General features: G+C 60.2%; 1 protein-coding gene across 2 annotated transcripts; it reads right to left on the bottom strand.

The window, feature by feature from the left end:
* Positions 1 to 5,455: 5,455 nt before the first annotated feature.
* Eef1a2 (eukaryotic translation elongation factor 1 alpha 2) lies at positions 5,456 to 14,466 on the bottom strand. Of its 2 annotated transcripts, none has more exons than XM_004841074.4 (8): positions 14,310 to 14,466; positions 12,928 to 13,138; positions 11,232 to 11,411; positions 10,405 to 10,701; positions 8,838 to 8,988; positions 7,410 to 7,666; positions 6,371 to 6,605; positions 5,456 to 5,873 (listed from the first exon to the last, which is right to left on the bottom strand). In XM_004841074.4, exons 2-8 carry the CDS (start codon positions 13,069 to 13,071, stop codon positions 5,746 to 5,748), a joined length of 1,392 nt encoding a protein of 463 aa, XP_004841131.1. In that variant the 5' UTR covers positions 13,072 to 13,138; positions 14,310 to 14,466; the 3' UTR covers positions 5,456 to 5,745. The 2 variants fall into 2 exon arrangements, with proteins under 2 accessions (XP_004841131.1, XP_004841130.2); XM_004841073.4 differs by having other exon boundaries at positions 12,928 to 13,072; positions 14,310 to 14,460.
* Positions 14,467 to 14,774: the final 308 nt, after the last annotated feature.

Below are 14,774 nucleotides of genomic sequence, written 5' to 3'. Positions count from 1 at the left end.
GTTGCCACAGTTGGGTGGCCGGTGCTACTGGCATCTAGTGGTAGAGGCCAGAGGTGCTGCTTACTGTCCTACATTGCACAAGATGCTCCTGCGAGAGAATTATCCACCCCAGATGTCAGTGCTAAAGTTAAGGAATTATTTAATAATGTTCTTTATTAAAATGCAAATGTTTGTGGTATGTTACTCATTCATATCTTAGCATAAAAAATGGATCTTCTCTCCATAGTTCCTGAGAACACCCAAGGCAAGGGATGGGGATTTCCATGGAAAAGGAGGCAAGAGACAGGCAGAGAGAAGAAAGGCTTTCCACAGGCAGCACGATGGCCTCCCTCCCCGACAGGCGTTAGGGTGGCCCTGGCATCAAGAGTTCAACAAGGTGACCATAGGGTCTCTGCTATTAATCTCTGAATTGATGGGGAAATGCTGCGTTCGCAGCAGAACAACACTGCTTGTGTTTAACCATGGTTAATTTACATGTGTGATTTGGGGCTAATCGCTGAATCTCTTCATACCTCAGTTTCTTTACTGGTAAATGGGGATAAAGGCAGTAAGTATATCACAGGATTGCTGTGACAGTGGATGAGGTAAGGTTTGGGAAGCATTTAGAACAGTGCCTTGCAGGAAGAGGCATTATATAAGTGTGAAGGTAAAAATAACCTGATCGACTCCAGCTGGTGCCAGAGCATCTCCTCCACACACTGCTGTCCTCGACTTGCAGATGCGGAGCATGGGCACGGTAGACACATGGAGCCCGAGAGGAGGGGAGCAGGTACCAAAGGCAGGCTAAATGCCAGCTGGATGCAGACTCAGCCCGCAGGGGCAGGGCCAGAAGGAAGAGCCACTGAAACCCAAGGCTGAGCCCCTAAGGTTTGGGGCGTGCACGCTCCATCCCTCCCCAACCCCTGGGGCACAAGGCTCACTCAGACTAAGGGCTGGGCAGGGAATGTCACAACCCTGCCCCTGACCAGAGGGCCACTGCTCCTCTCCCTGCCAGCTCCCTGTGTGTTGTGTGGCCACTCCCTGCACAGTTCAGCATTACCCACCCACCCCACCCCTTCCAGACAGCTGAGCCCTGGAGACCCACAGCGCAGCCTGCTTGGCTTGGTCCAACTTCAGATGGCAACTGGCGGTGGGCTCTTAACCGCAGCTCAAAGGCCCATCAGCTCAAAGGTGGCATAAGCCCAGCCCACAGTGCCCCTCCACAGAGCCTTCAGACACAAGACTCTCTTTCTGCCCTGAGCCTCAGTATCCTACGCAAGGCAGCTGGGGGGCGGGGCTTCCTGACTGTATTCAGAGAGGGAACTCAGCAGGCTCCTGTCCCACCAAGCCCTCCAGGCCCATCCTTTGAGCTCTGCTGCCTCCCTTGCATGAGACACAGACACCCTCAGGACCTGCTGCCCTCCGTGTCCTTGGTGCTTCGGCATCACCCAGCCTGGTGAGCAGCACCAGGAGGAGATGGGGCCACTCCTCAGCTCCAGCCAGGACAGAGGCTCCTGTCTTCCCTCCTGCCCTCCTCACTTGTCTTGGGGGTGCACAAGGGACAAGCAGGGCTTCACCCTGCCACCCTGTCTCCATGCCTCCTGCCCCTGCCTTGGGATCCCCATTGTTCAAGCCTGGACCCCGGTTTGATGAGGCTGACCTCTACCTAGCAGCAACCACCCCTGGACTCCATGCCTGAGCGGCTCGAACCCTCCTCCAGCCTCATCGCTCAAAGGCCTGCTCTGCCTCCTCCCCAGAGCTAGACACAGGAGTAGCAAACGAAGCCAGAAGAAAGCCAGCACCTCGGCCCCTCAGAGACCACTCGTGGTCCCTGGTTGCTGTCTCACAGGAGGGGCTTTCCCTCGCCCTCAGCAGGCCCAGCCAGTCCTGTCCCTCCACCCCTGCTGGCTTCTCCCTGTCCCAGTGGTCACCTCCCAGGTGACTCAGCCTGACTGTAAGCAGCCAGCCAGCAGCACAGGTACACATGGACACATGCGCACATCGCAATGAACGTGTCTGCATGCACACGTGTGCACACCTGCACTGTTCCAGCTTCCAGGGCTCCGGGCCACCCTGCCAGGTTCTCGGAGGCCCACACAGCCACACCCCACAGGCGCTCGAGCCAGCACTGTACACACTAATCCTCCACACACAGTCCCACCCCAGACACACTAAGGGGCACCCTCAAGGACAGTCATTTCTGGTGCTGGAGCTTCATCTGCCAAGAGCCTCAGCCCCTCAGAGGGAGCCCAGAAGCCATTGTTCAGACACAGCAGTCACACCAAGCCGCCCCACCCTCCAGCTGTCACCGATTCTGGGGAAGGTGGGGAAGTTCCCTCCTGCCTAAGTGCTGGGAGGGTGCCATCAGCCTGGGAGACAGCAGGAGACAGACTGGGTTTGGCCAGCTCAGCAAGGCTTCCAGCCTGCTCTCAACTCTTCATGAATTTTGTCAGAGGTTTCCAAAGTGCAGATGGAAGCTGCCAATTGGCATCTTGGTGGAGCCTGCTTTAAATTATTCACTCACCCAGCATAGGGTGTCCCCCACCCCCAAATCCCACCCTATGCCCTGACTTCAGGCCTGTCATTGGAGTCCCCACTGCCTCGGGACTCCAAGGCCACCTCCCAGGGTCTGGGATCCTCCTCAGCCAAATGGCGGCCCAACTGCCCCAGCCCTGATACTGTAGCCCACCCATGCCAGGCTGGGCTTAGCTGCCCTCACCCTGCCACCACCTTGTGCAGCTGTCCACGGAGCTCCCCAAGCTGATGCCCAGAAGCCAGTCCTGTTTGCTCCCACCAAGTCCCTGTGGGCTTCGCACCCCACGCTTGCGATGAGGAAAGGCCTGTCCCACCCCACTGAGCCTGAGGGGTGTCACATATTCTCACCTCCGTCTTGGCCTGTCCAGTGGCAGAGGCACCGGACAGACGATGGTCAGTGTGTGGCCACTACAGGCCAGTGCCAAGAATCCCCCAACAGGTGGCCACATCTCAACCCTGGATCTCAGATTTGACACAGTCAGTGCCCATCCTGAGCTTGGGCAGCTCCAGGAACTCCCCTGAGATGCAGGACTGCACCCCAGCCCCACGCCCCTGCCTCCCCAGACCTGTGCAAGCTGACAGAGGCCCCCCACAGAGCCCAGTGGGAAAGTCTTGCTGCCCTCAGAGGTGACCATGTGTGGCCCCCTCACCCCACCTCACTGTCAAGCTGGGAGCTCAGGCCAGCTTTCTGCCCCCTCTGGTCACTGCCCCCACCTGGGGACCCAGCCTGAGCTGGGCACAGGGGCTGCAGCAAGCTCAGAGTCCCCAGGGAACAGACCTAGGAATCTGGCTCCCTGGCCCTGGCCTCATCACCCCACTCAAGAGAGCCTCTCCAGAGATGCCACCTCCAGTGCCCTCACCTCTTGTCCAAAGGCATCCTGGGAATTCCCGAGGCTCTGTGCCCCCCTCCCCAGGAACACACCTATACTGTGGGAGACAGTGTGGCCCCAGCACAAATTGTAGGTCAGCAGGATGGGCAGAACCAGGCAACAGGCTGACCTGACTGGCCTGCTGCAGAGATTCCAGTTTGCAACAGCAACTGGGGACAGGAAGGGGAGGAGACTCACAGCCCCACATGGTCTGCACATGGGGACTTCTTTCCATTTTAGCAAGGCCGGGTTCTCACCCGCCCTGTCTCAGGCTGACATTTCTTCAGCCTGACCCCAAGTCTAACTGGGCTGAATGTGTGAGGACACCTTCTTGGGTCCAACCAGCTCCACAGCGTCACACTTGGTGTTGTCAACAATGGTGGTCCAGGAAAGGACCAGGACAGAACAGGGTCCATCGAGTAGCAACACCAGATAAAATTCAGGACGCCCAGTCATGTCAGAATTTCAGATGAACAATGAATATTTTTTAGTGTAAATTTGTCCGTTTTTTTTTTTGGTACCGGGAATCGAACCCACGATCTTGTGCTTGTGAGGCAGGCGGCGGCACCAGAGCTAAATCCCGGCCCCCCGTCCCAAATTTTTTATACTAAAAAATTATTGGGGGGGGGGACCAGGGATTTAGCTCAGAGGTTTCGCTGCCTGCTGCACAAGCGCAAGGACACGAGTTCGAGCCCCGGTAGCAAAAAAAAAAAATTATTTGGCATTTCATCAGAAGTTCACATCTCACAGGGCTTCCATACCTTCACCCGGATTAGGGTTAGGGTTAGGGGTGGGGCTCCTTGGAGGCCTGTGACATTCCCTCAGCACAGCCTGGAGAGTCGAATTCCCAAACTGCAGGGCTGCATAGTGATGCAGCTCTTTTCTTCCAATTCCGCCTTCAAGTGTCAGGACTGGGTAGAAATGCCAGCAACCTTGAGGTTCCCCTGGACACCCCTCTCTTGCTGGCAGAACAGCCCCTCCACTGGGCTGCATTGTGTCCATTCTCAGCCACTGTAGGGCACTGAATATGCCCAAGGATGTTGGGAACCCAGCACCTAGGACTTGCAATCTGCTTTGTGTCTAAGCAGGAGTCTTCTGGATGTGAGTCAAGTGGGGGTTAGGGTGGGAGGTTTACCTGCTTCTCCCACCAGGTCCTAAGTGTGCTGCATGTGCCCTAGGAGGGGAGTTGTGAGACCCACAAAGAGGAAGCCCTCTGATCATAGAGGCAGGGACAAGTGATTCTGCCACAAGCCAGGGACTGCCAGCAGCCACAGAAGCTGGAAGTGGCGAGGAATGGAAGGAGTGCGTGCAGTCCTGTAACAGCATGACCATCTCAGTGGTGCTGTTTGAGCTGGCCCCAGAAGACACAGAGGTCATTCGTTGGCTGGGGTCCAACACGCTGGAACCTGGTGAGCAAACTGCTGCCCACCCTGCAGAGAACCCTACAGTGCACGCTGCTGCAGGCCAGAAAACCTGGGGCCACACAGAGGCCCCAACCACTGGCGCTGTGAGCTAGCAGGGCATCTGCTCACCCCACTCAGCCTCTGACTGCAGCAACAAGAACGGCCACGGGCAGTAGGCAGCTTCCTCCTGGACTGGCATGGGTGGACAAAGAGCAGCCCTGCCATCTGCCTGTCCTTGCTGACCAAGGTCAGGGCATGTCCTGGCCCAGACGGGTCAGGGACCCCAGTGAAGACCTGGAACCCTCAGCCCCATTGACTAAAGCCACTGGTCTCCCCGCTTTCGGGACAAGCATTCCAGCACCCAGTGCTGAAGATCTGGCCCCATGCTTCTAGGGAGGCAGCCCCGAAGCTGGGTGGAGCAGTGCTGGGTGGAGCAGTGCGTGCACAAGCCTTGGGGAGGAGCCACGGCCCGCTCGGAGACCCCCAGGCCACTCAGCGCGTCTTCTTCGACTTGACCTGCACACGCCAGGGAGCCCCTCAGCCCCTTGGCTTCGAGGCCAGGTCTCGCGCGCCCCGGCGCCTCCCTGCGTGGCTCAGGACAGCCTGGCAGACGCCAAGACAGGACAGGGCTTCGGCGAGCGCAGGCCCAGCAGGAGGCGCACACGGCTCTGGGGTCGCTCAGTTTATTGGTAAAACGGGCACTGAGCGGGAGCGGGAGCGCGGGCGAGGAAGCCTAGGGTGGGGGCGCTTTTCCTCTTGAAGAACTTCCACTGGACCTTGATGGCGAGCATCCAGTCGCTGACGTAGAGCCTCTTACAAGCTGAGGTGCAGACATGCGCCTGGCGGGGGGGCGGGGCGCCGGGGCGGGGCCGGAGCCGGGCCCCTGGCGGGGGGCGGGACCGGGGGCGGAGCCGGGGCACGGCGCCGCCGAGGAGGGCCGCGCCGCGGGCGCCCGCGCTTCACTTGCCCGCCTTTTGCGCCTTCTGCGCCGACTTGGTGACCTTGCCGGCGCCGCCGCTCTTCTTCTCCACGTTCTTGATGACGCCCACGGCCACCGTCTGCCGCATGTCGCGCACAGCGAAGCGGCCTTCGAGGAGAGGCGCGTGAGCGACGGGGGCCCGCCCTGTCCTGTCCTGCCCTGCCCTGCCCTGCCCTGCCCTGCCCTGCCCTGCCCTGCCCTGCCCTGCCCTGCCCTGCCCTGCCCTGCCCAAGGGATGCACCGCGCAAGCGCACTAGGGCTCACAGCCTCCTGCCGGCGGGGCCTGCGGCTTTTCAGCTTCCTAGCAGCTGCGGTTGCCCGGCAACCCTGCCTACGTTACGGCCTCTGTCTACCAGGCAGACCGGGTCATTTTGTTTGGAGCTCGCTAGACTGACTGGTCGTGGCCAAGCGACCTTCATCAACAGAGGGACACCATCCCAGGTTTGCCACCTGCACTCAGTGACAGAGACTGAGCGCTATGAGTAAGCTCAAGAGAAGTTTCCAACGGCAAAGGAGCCTCCCCCCCGCAACTTCCCCCAGCCGCCCTCTGCCGGCGTATTGGATCAGCCACCTCGTCCCGTGTCTCCCTGGGGCACCCCGCTCACCGAGAGGTGGGTACTGCGAGAAGCTCTCCACACACATGGGCTTCCCGGGGACCATCTCTACGATGGCTGCATCGCCGGACTTCAGAGACTTGGGGTTGTCCTCCAGCTTCTTGCCAGAGCGCCGGTCGATCTTCTCCTTCAGCTCGGCAAATTTACAGGCAATGTGGGCCGTGTGGCAGTCAATGACTGGCGAGTAGCCAGCGCTGATCTGCCCAGGGTGGTTCAGGATGATGACCTGAGGGAGGAGACGCAGCAGCTGTGAGCCTCACCGGGCCTGGCCACCCATGTGGGCACCAAGGGAGAGGCCAGCTGGGCTGCGCGGCTGCAGTCACGAGGCCTGCTCCCCACATCCTCCAGGGGCCAGGTTCTGACAGCAGAGGAAGCTCGGGCCACAGAGAACTCAGCTCCTTGACCCTGATGTCCTCACTAAGCAAGTGGCAAACCACAGGATGAACAAGTGACAATCGCATTATTTGAAAGTGCTAGGGCAACATTAATGCTGTCACCCGTGGCCACTAGAATGGGTTTGGCAATGTCAGACCTTTGTTATTGCATTTCAAATGCATCTCAATAAAGTTACTTTTAAAAATTGTCCTGTGGGGCCAGGGATTTAGCTCAGTGGTTTCGCTGCCTGCTGCGCAAGCGCAAGGACCCAAGTTCAATCCCTGGTACCAAAAAAAAAAAAAAAATTGTCCAGTGAAGAAGTGATCAAAAAGGGTGTGACAAAAATGTAGGGAATAACATATTACAGGGGTCTCTGGGGCAGTAAGTTCATAAAAGTGGTTTTTTAGGACAAACGTGGGGCCTCAAAGGTCGACATCTCAGCAGCTGTGACCAACAGGAGCAGTCACAAGGCTTGAAACGCAAGGCCTGGGAGTCTGCTCCTGCTGCATGTGACTCTGAGCACTCATTTAACCCTGGGGGCCTCACAGTGAAACCGGGGACTGTGTCCTCAGCAGCAGGTGAAGTGCTGACCACAACCTCCCCAGCTTGGCCCGGCCATTGCTCTGGACAGAAATGGGACCCTGATGCCACCAACCTGGGAGGTAAACTGGGCAGCCTCCTGAGGCGGATCAGACTTGCTGTCCCCACACACATTGCCCCGGCGGATATCCTTGACAGACACGTTCTTGACGTTGAAGCCAACGTTGTCACCAGGCAGAGCCTCACTGAGCGCCTCGTGATGCATTTCCACTGACTTCACCTCCGTGGTGATGTTTACCGGTGCAAAGGTCACCACCATGCCTGGCCGAAGGATGCCTGTCTCCACTCGGCCCACGGGCACAGTGCCAATGCCTGGAGCAAGAAAGGTGCTGTGAGTGGAGGAAAGCCAGAAGGGATGCAGGGCGCAAGACATTTAGGCAGATGAAACTTGGTCCCCTGGCAAGGCTGGGAGATCTGGCCCTTTGAAGGGAGCAAGAGGGCAGGACAAACCCTGAAATGCCAACAGAAGCAGAGGCTTCCTGACTCAGTCTGGGAAATAAGACAACAAAAGAGAGTTCCCAGGAAGTCCAGGATCAGGGCCAGGGAGCGGTGGGGAGAGGATTCAATCCCTGCCCTGCCTCAGGGGGCAGCTGTCCTTCAGAGGATGCAATATGGTGCTCCCTCCTCTCTCTGAGGGCACTTTTGTGCCCCCGGACTGCAGCACCAGAGCAAGGTGTGGCAAGTCCATGGGACCCACAGAGGGCTGCCTGGGATCTCTAGCACTGCTGGTCTCTGTCACTGAAGGGGCATCTTTTTTTCTTTTTTGGTACCAGAGATCGAACTCGGGACCTTGCGGTTTCGAGGCAGGCGGCAGAACCACTGAGCTAAATCCCCGGCCCGGAAAGGGCATCTTGATCCCAGCACTTCTGGGGGCTGTGACGTACGGAGCCGTGGGTGGCATCACAGTGTGCTGGAAGCTGGGGGGAGCTGCTCTCCACACTCTCACCCTGCACACATCTTTGGCCGTAGTCCCCTGGCCCAGGGCGCCCAGTCATTCTCCCTCCCAAGGATCTCATCTTGGTTTATGGTTTCTACCTCATCTCGTGACCTGCAACTTTCCTGGAGTGGGACTATGTCTCCTACAAGACTGGACCTCCTGGGGCTGTGAAGTTCGAGTTACCACTACGCCCCCACTCTAAGCCTCCAGACCCTGGCACAGAGCCAAGCCCTTCCCTGGAGAGAGGGAGACCCTGATAAATGCCCAGCAGATGGAGGGGTGGGTAGAGGTAAGTGGGTGGACACATGGATGGGAAGGTGGGTGGATGGGGCTGTGAATCCTCAGCTGGATGGAGGGAGCAAGGACAAATAGTTATAGTCCCCCAGAAAAGGTGTGGTATGGGGGAAAAAGCTGTAAACAATGGAAGGATATTATTGGGGGGGGCTCCTCGTGGAGGGCCCCAGCTCAGGAAAGGGGTGAGGATGGGCAGCGGAGCAGGGGGGGCACCCGGGGGAGCAGCAGGCTACAGCACAGCACCCCACTCACCACCGATCTTGTACACATCCTGCAGGGGCAGGCGCAGGGGCTTGTCTGTGGGCCGGGTGGGGGGCAGGATGGTATCCAGGGCCTCTAGCAGGGACACGCCACTTGCGTTCCCTTCTTTGCGCTCCACCTTCCAGCCCTTGAACCATGGCATCTGGGCAGGGGAGAAGGCACAGATTGACCTTGGAAACACCTATAGCCTCCTGCCCCAGGGGTGCTCTGGAGGAAGGAGCACAGACCCCCCCCCGAGGATCCCTGATACCAGACTGTTCCAACCAAGGTTCTTTGTACCCCTTCAGATACTGAGCCACTAACTCTGCCTCACTCCCAGCTCACATTCACAAGCTCACAGGGACTTCAGACAGATTTGTCTGTGAGAGGGGAGAAGGCAAAGAGAAAAATCCCCCACTTTGTCCAGACTCTGCTTCGATGCTCCTGACCCTCACGAATGAGCCCTCAGCTAGCCTGACTCTAGATACTTGGGCAGGCGAGCGCCAGAGTGGAAGGGGCCAGGGACAGATTCCAGCCCCAGCCCCAGCAGCTCCGTAGGCCACCATGCTCTCTCCAAGCTCAGGAGCCACCACTGCTGGGGCCTCTCTGGAGGCTATGAATCCCCCATGCACAGCCTCCCTCTGTCCGCCCCCCCACACACACACAAGGAGAAGCAGGCCATTCTCAGGGACCATGTGTCCTCCTGCCCTCATCTTCACAGCTGAATGTCAGACACCCCAGGTCGACAGATGGCCCCCAACAGCCGGCAGGTCAGGCAGTGGGAGTGCAGGGATGAGGGAAGTCTGCTCACCCACTGCTGTGTCCCCCGGGGGTAGCCAATTCTAGGAAAACAACACTCAGCCAAGCAAGATGGAGAAGGTTGGGAAGCACCCCACCTTTCCCAGCCCTGTCCCAGCCACTGGGCTCCATGCAGCTGGTCCAAGGCTCCCTGGCTCCACACCACCTCCTTCAGTTTGGGTGGCTGCAGAGCTGGCCAGAGCCAAGAGGCCACCCCTTTGGGCCAGGGATCTCCTCTGGCTGGACACTCGGAACATGGTCTCAGGTTCTGCGAAATGTTTCCACTCATAACCTCCAGCAAGTCAGAGTCCTGGGGCTGCAGGCGGCCCAAGCCTCAAGCTCAAAGCTGACCATCCAAGAGCTAGCCCTGGCCACTCCGGGAATGCACACACTTCCAGAGCCCACCCCTACTCCAGACCCCCAGGAAGGCAGCCAGGAAGACCCCACGATCCTGCTATCCCCGCACAGTGGCCAGGGGCAGGACACGGGCCTGGGAGAGATTCGAATTAACCACATGGGCCTGTGCCTCCAGGGACAATCCGGGGAAGGCACAGAATCCCTGGACCCAAGGACAGCCCTCCCACTAGGCCCTGGGACCGCTGGAAGCTGGTTATCTGTCCCTCCAACGCTTATACAAACCCACCTGGACCGAGGGAATCAAGGACCCCGGCATCCAGAGCTCCCAGCTCGGCCTGCTTGTGCCTGCCCTTGGCCGGTGCCCAGCCCTTGGAGAAGGGTGACCTGCCTGGCTTAGCACACGTTCACCCCAGCCAGCACTCACGTTGGGCGAGGGCTCCAGCATGTTGTCCCCATGCCAGCCTGAGATGGGCACAAAGGGCACTGTGGCTGGGTTGTAGCCAATCTTCTTGATGTAGGCGCTGACCTCCTTGACGATCTCATCGTAGCGCTTCTCACTGTAGGCTGGCTCCGTGGAGTCCATCTTGTTGACACCCACAATGAGCTGCTTCACCCCCAGGGTGTAGGCCAGCAGCGCGTGCTCCCGGGTCTGCCCATTCTTAGAGATGCCAGCTTCAAATTCACCCACACCTGCTGCCACGATCAGCACTGCGCAGTCCGCCTGCCCAGCGGGTGGGGCACAGTGAGCGCTCAGCCTTTACCTCTGGCCCAGGCCCCACCACACCCAGAATGGACCCTCAGCGATCTTGCCAGGATGGAGACTGGAAGAGTCCAGCTCAGCGGCAGTGTGGGGGAGGTTTGGTTAGGGTTTCGTTCACCAGGCCCTATGTGGAGGAAACCCTCGTTCTGAGGACCAGCTCTGCCATGAGCACGCTGTGTCCCTGGATGCACCCTTTGTCTGCATGTGTGAATGCCTCAGAAACATCTGATTGTCCAGTCTGACCACATTGCTGCCCACGCCTAGCCATCCCTGGCCTGGTCCCTATAACTCTCTGCCTGTGAAGGCCATGTCAGTGTGTCCACAACTGTCCCCTCTGTCAGGGCCCAGCTCAGGCTGGGTGGTCTTGTAGGCATCCCTATCTGGCGGAGGTGTCAGATATTAACTCAGTTCTCTGGGGGGCATGATGACAAGGCAAGGGGTCCCCTGTCCTGGCCCCTGATGTCACTAGGGGATGCCCACACCCCACTCACTTGGGATGTGCCGGTGATCATGTTCTTGATGAAGTCTCGGTGGCCCGGGGCATCAATGATGGTGATGTAGTATTTGGTGGTCTCGAACTTCCAGAGGGAAATGTCAATGGTAATGCCACGCTCCCGCTCCGCCTTCAGCTTGTCCAGCACCCAGGCGTACTTGAAGGAGCCCTTCCCCATCTGGAGGGCGAGGACATGGCTCAGGGTGGGCCCCAGACTCAGCAGGCAGTCTGCTTGCCAGGGATGCCTCAGGCTGAGGGAGCAGCCAGGGAGAAGCCGGAGAGAGGCTCCAGCCTCCATGCCCCCTCTGGGGTCCCGGATCCTGGCTCCGTCGCTCTGACGCCTGTGGTGCTGACACCCTGACACTGGTGTCACCGCAGTGCACACAACGCCCAGGGCCAGCCTCCCATCAGTTCCTAAATGGCCAGTCATGTGCACGTCCACCAGCAGGTGGCGCGAGGGCCTGGAAGCTGCTGGATGTGATTAAGGCCCCCTCCCCTGGTGAGGGCTCCCTTTTATCAGTCAGAAGCCAGTAACATCACTGGGCTGTAAAATAAAAACCCCTGTGTTCTTTTCTTTCAAGGTGGAAACAAAAAGAGGAATCAAATGAGGTTACAAGAAGGGCCTGGCTTTCTAGCTCTTTCTGTATCCTATGAAGGCACCCAAATAGCCCTGAGATATCCCCTACTTCCCTTTCTGCCCAAGCAGGGGGCAGGGTGTCTCCCCAAGAGCAAAGTTAGCCACTTTCTGCAAATACCTGGGTGCTGGAGGCTGGTGAGACCCCCACAGCCTGGTCAGGTCGGCGGTCTCTGCCTAGTGGGGCCCAGGGCCTCACAGGGATCGGCCTCTGCCCCTCAGGGAGCCTGGCCAGGCTGGAGGCCACCCAGACAGGGTCAGGCAGGACCCAGCTGGGACCGGGCCTGGACACCCCTCAACCCACTGCCACTACGAAGGCAGAGTGACGAACCTTTGAGCCCACACACACATGGCAGCCTGCACTCCACTGAAGCAGGGGTTCATCCCAGGACACCGGCTGCACCCCCAGGCACTAGCCACATCCAAGTGAGCCCAGGCCTCCCAGGCCCTCCCAGGGGGCTTCTCCCAGAGACAAGGGGGCAGGGGAGAGGGGCAGAGAGCAGACCCCTACTTACGGCCACTTTCCACCAATGGGTCTTAGCCACAAAGAAAAGCAGCCACCAGAACCCCCACCTCAAAGCACTACCCTGGATGAGCAGCCCTCCCCAGCCTAGCTCCAAAAAATAGAGCTGGAAGGCGAGCTGCCCATCAATCATCTATTAATAGCAGCCATGAGCCCTGGCCCAGCCCTGGGACAAGTGAGGGCAGCGTCACCTCCACCACCACCCTCAGGCCTGGGGCCTCAGAGGACAAAGCTCCAGGGCCCTGCTAGCCCTGGCCCACCATGGCAGAGTCCAGACCCTGCTGTGCCCCCATCTCTCAGGTTCCCTCCACCCTGGGCAAACTGGCAGCCCCATGCCACCCCCACCAGGCGCAACCTCAGGGAAAGATGGCCCTCCTCAGCCACTCCACCATCATCTGTCATCTGGACCCCAAACAGGCATCCCCTTGCTGTGGAGGGGATAAGCTGAGCCCACACTTAGGGGTCAGGGAAGCAGCAGCCCCAGCCCCAGCCCAGCCACCGCATGGGGGCCCAGTCTAGCTGGTGCTCGGGGCTCACCTCAGCCGCCTCTTTCTCAAACTTCTCAATGGTCCTCTTGTCGATGCCCCCACATTTGTAGATGAGGTGACCCGTCGTGGTGGACTTGCCTGAGTCCACGTGGCCGATGACCACAATGTTGATGTGAGTCTTCTCCTTGCCCATTCTGCTGGGGGGGGGGGGCTGGCACCAGGGGCTCTGGCTTGGGGTAAGGGGGTGCTGAGCAGGGATTCTGTGGGGCCAGTGGCGGAGATGGGTGAGAAGGAGGCCTGAGGGAGCCCAGCCAAGACACTTGCCTGGCACAGGTTCAAGCCCACCTGCCCACAGTCTGCCTTAAGATCCAGGCAAAGCCCCCACTGGGTGTTAAAGGACTCTGCAAACCCTGGGCCTGGCCCAGCCAAGCCAGATGATGAGTGCAGGCCTGTGCTCTCCCCGCTCCACGAATTCACCCACAAGGTCCAATCTGCTGGAAATGTCTGAGCAGTCAAGCCCAAGGGCGCCCCGATCCCCAAGGAGGAGCAGCAGGCTGAAGCCACATGAGCAGCGAGGAGCAGAGGATGAGTCACCCGGCAAGGTCTCTGTAGGCCTGTACTCCCGGTCCTCCATGCTGCCTGCCCCCCCCCACCGTGTTGCCCCCCCACAGCCCCATCCAGGGACTGGCGCCCTCCACCTGCTGCCATGTGGAGCAATGGCCAGCACTCCCCTCTCCCCCTCAGGAGGGCGGGCGCCATCTTCCTCTCATCCCTACCCGCAGGCTGGCACTGGGGACGGGCGATGAGGTGCCCAGATAGGGCCCAGAGTAGCTCTGGCCTCCCCGGGTCTGAGCAGGGGACAGATGGCAGGGCCAGGAGGTGAGGAAGGGTCCCACCAGGCCGCCCTCTGCAACTGCCCAGCTAGGTAGGGAGTACTGCCCCACCCGTCCAGCCCTGGGGCTGAGCCCCTTCCCAGTGCCAGAGGTCAGCAAGAAAGCCAGGCGGCCCAAAGGAGGGCAGGCAGCCAGAGCGGAAAGGACAGGCTGAGGGCACCGGGGTGGGAGCACCGCGCAGCCGAGCGAGGTGAAGCCGCCACCCTCCCGCGCCCCACGCCTCCTCTGCCCCTCTAGGCCAAGCTCCCAGGCACCCTCGAGAGCCCCGACCCCCACCGGCCCAGCACTGGCGAACTGTGCCCGGCCCCGCAGGACGCGGGCGGCCAAGGTCACAGCGGCCGTCCCTCGCGCGGCCCAGGAGCCGATGCCGCCCGCATAAACAAGCGCTGCCGCGGGGTCCTCCCGAGCCCGCCCGGACGTGCCGAGCCAAGGCCGCCAGCCCAGCGGCGCAGCTCCGTCCTCCCGGCCCCAGGACCTGTCCCGGGGAGGGGTCCCTCTGCAGAGAGCCGGGGTGAGGGGCTCAGCCGAGCGTCCTTACCCTGAGCCGAGGTCTCAGCCAGAGGGACTGGCGGCGCCGGCACCGCGGTTTTATTTCCAGGAGGGGTCCACCTATTGACGGTGCGGCGCAGTGCACTGCGCCCCTGCAGTACGGCAATGCGGTACCGGCGGGAGGGCGGGGCGGGCGGCGCGGGGACGCGGGATGCAGGGGCCGCGCACCCACGGACGCGCGGGCGGGCACCAGAGGACGCGGCGGGGGCGCGAGCGGCGGGGGCACCGGAGCAGCGCAGACGCAACAGCAGAAACCGGCGGCGCAGAGCTGGGGGCAGGGCGAGGGAGCGGGAGAGCGAGGGCGGGGATGGACAGGCAGCGAGAGGCAGCAGAGATGGGGGACCCAGTGCCGGCGGCAGACAGCCTTTGGAGAGCAAGAAGACAGCTTTAAAGCAAAAAGAAGTCCCTGGGAAGGAGGACCGGGGACAGAAAACCGGCAGGTCGGGGAGGGGAG

Source organism: Heterocephalus glaber, unplaced genomic scaffold (assembly GCF_053883595.1).
Source record: "Heterocephalus glaber isolate CG9 unplaced genomic scaffold, H.glaber_assembly_v1.0 deba00001673, whole genome shotgun sequence".
Taxonomy (NCBI): Eukaryota; Metazoa; Chordata; class Mammalia; order Rodentia; family Bathyergidae; genus Heterocephalus; species Heterocephalus glaber.
This window is presented reverse-complemented; position numbering and strand designations above follow the sequence as displayed.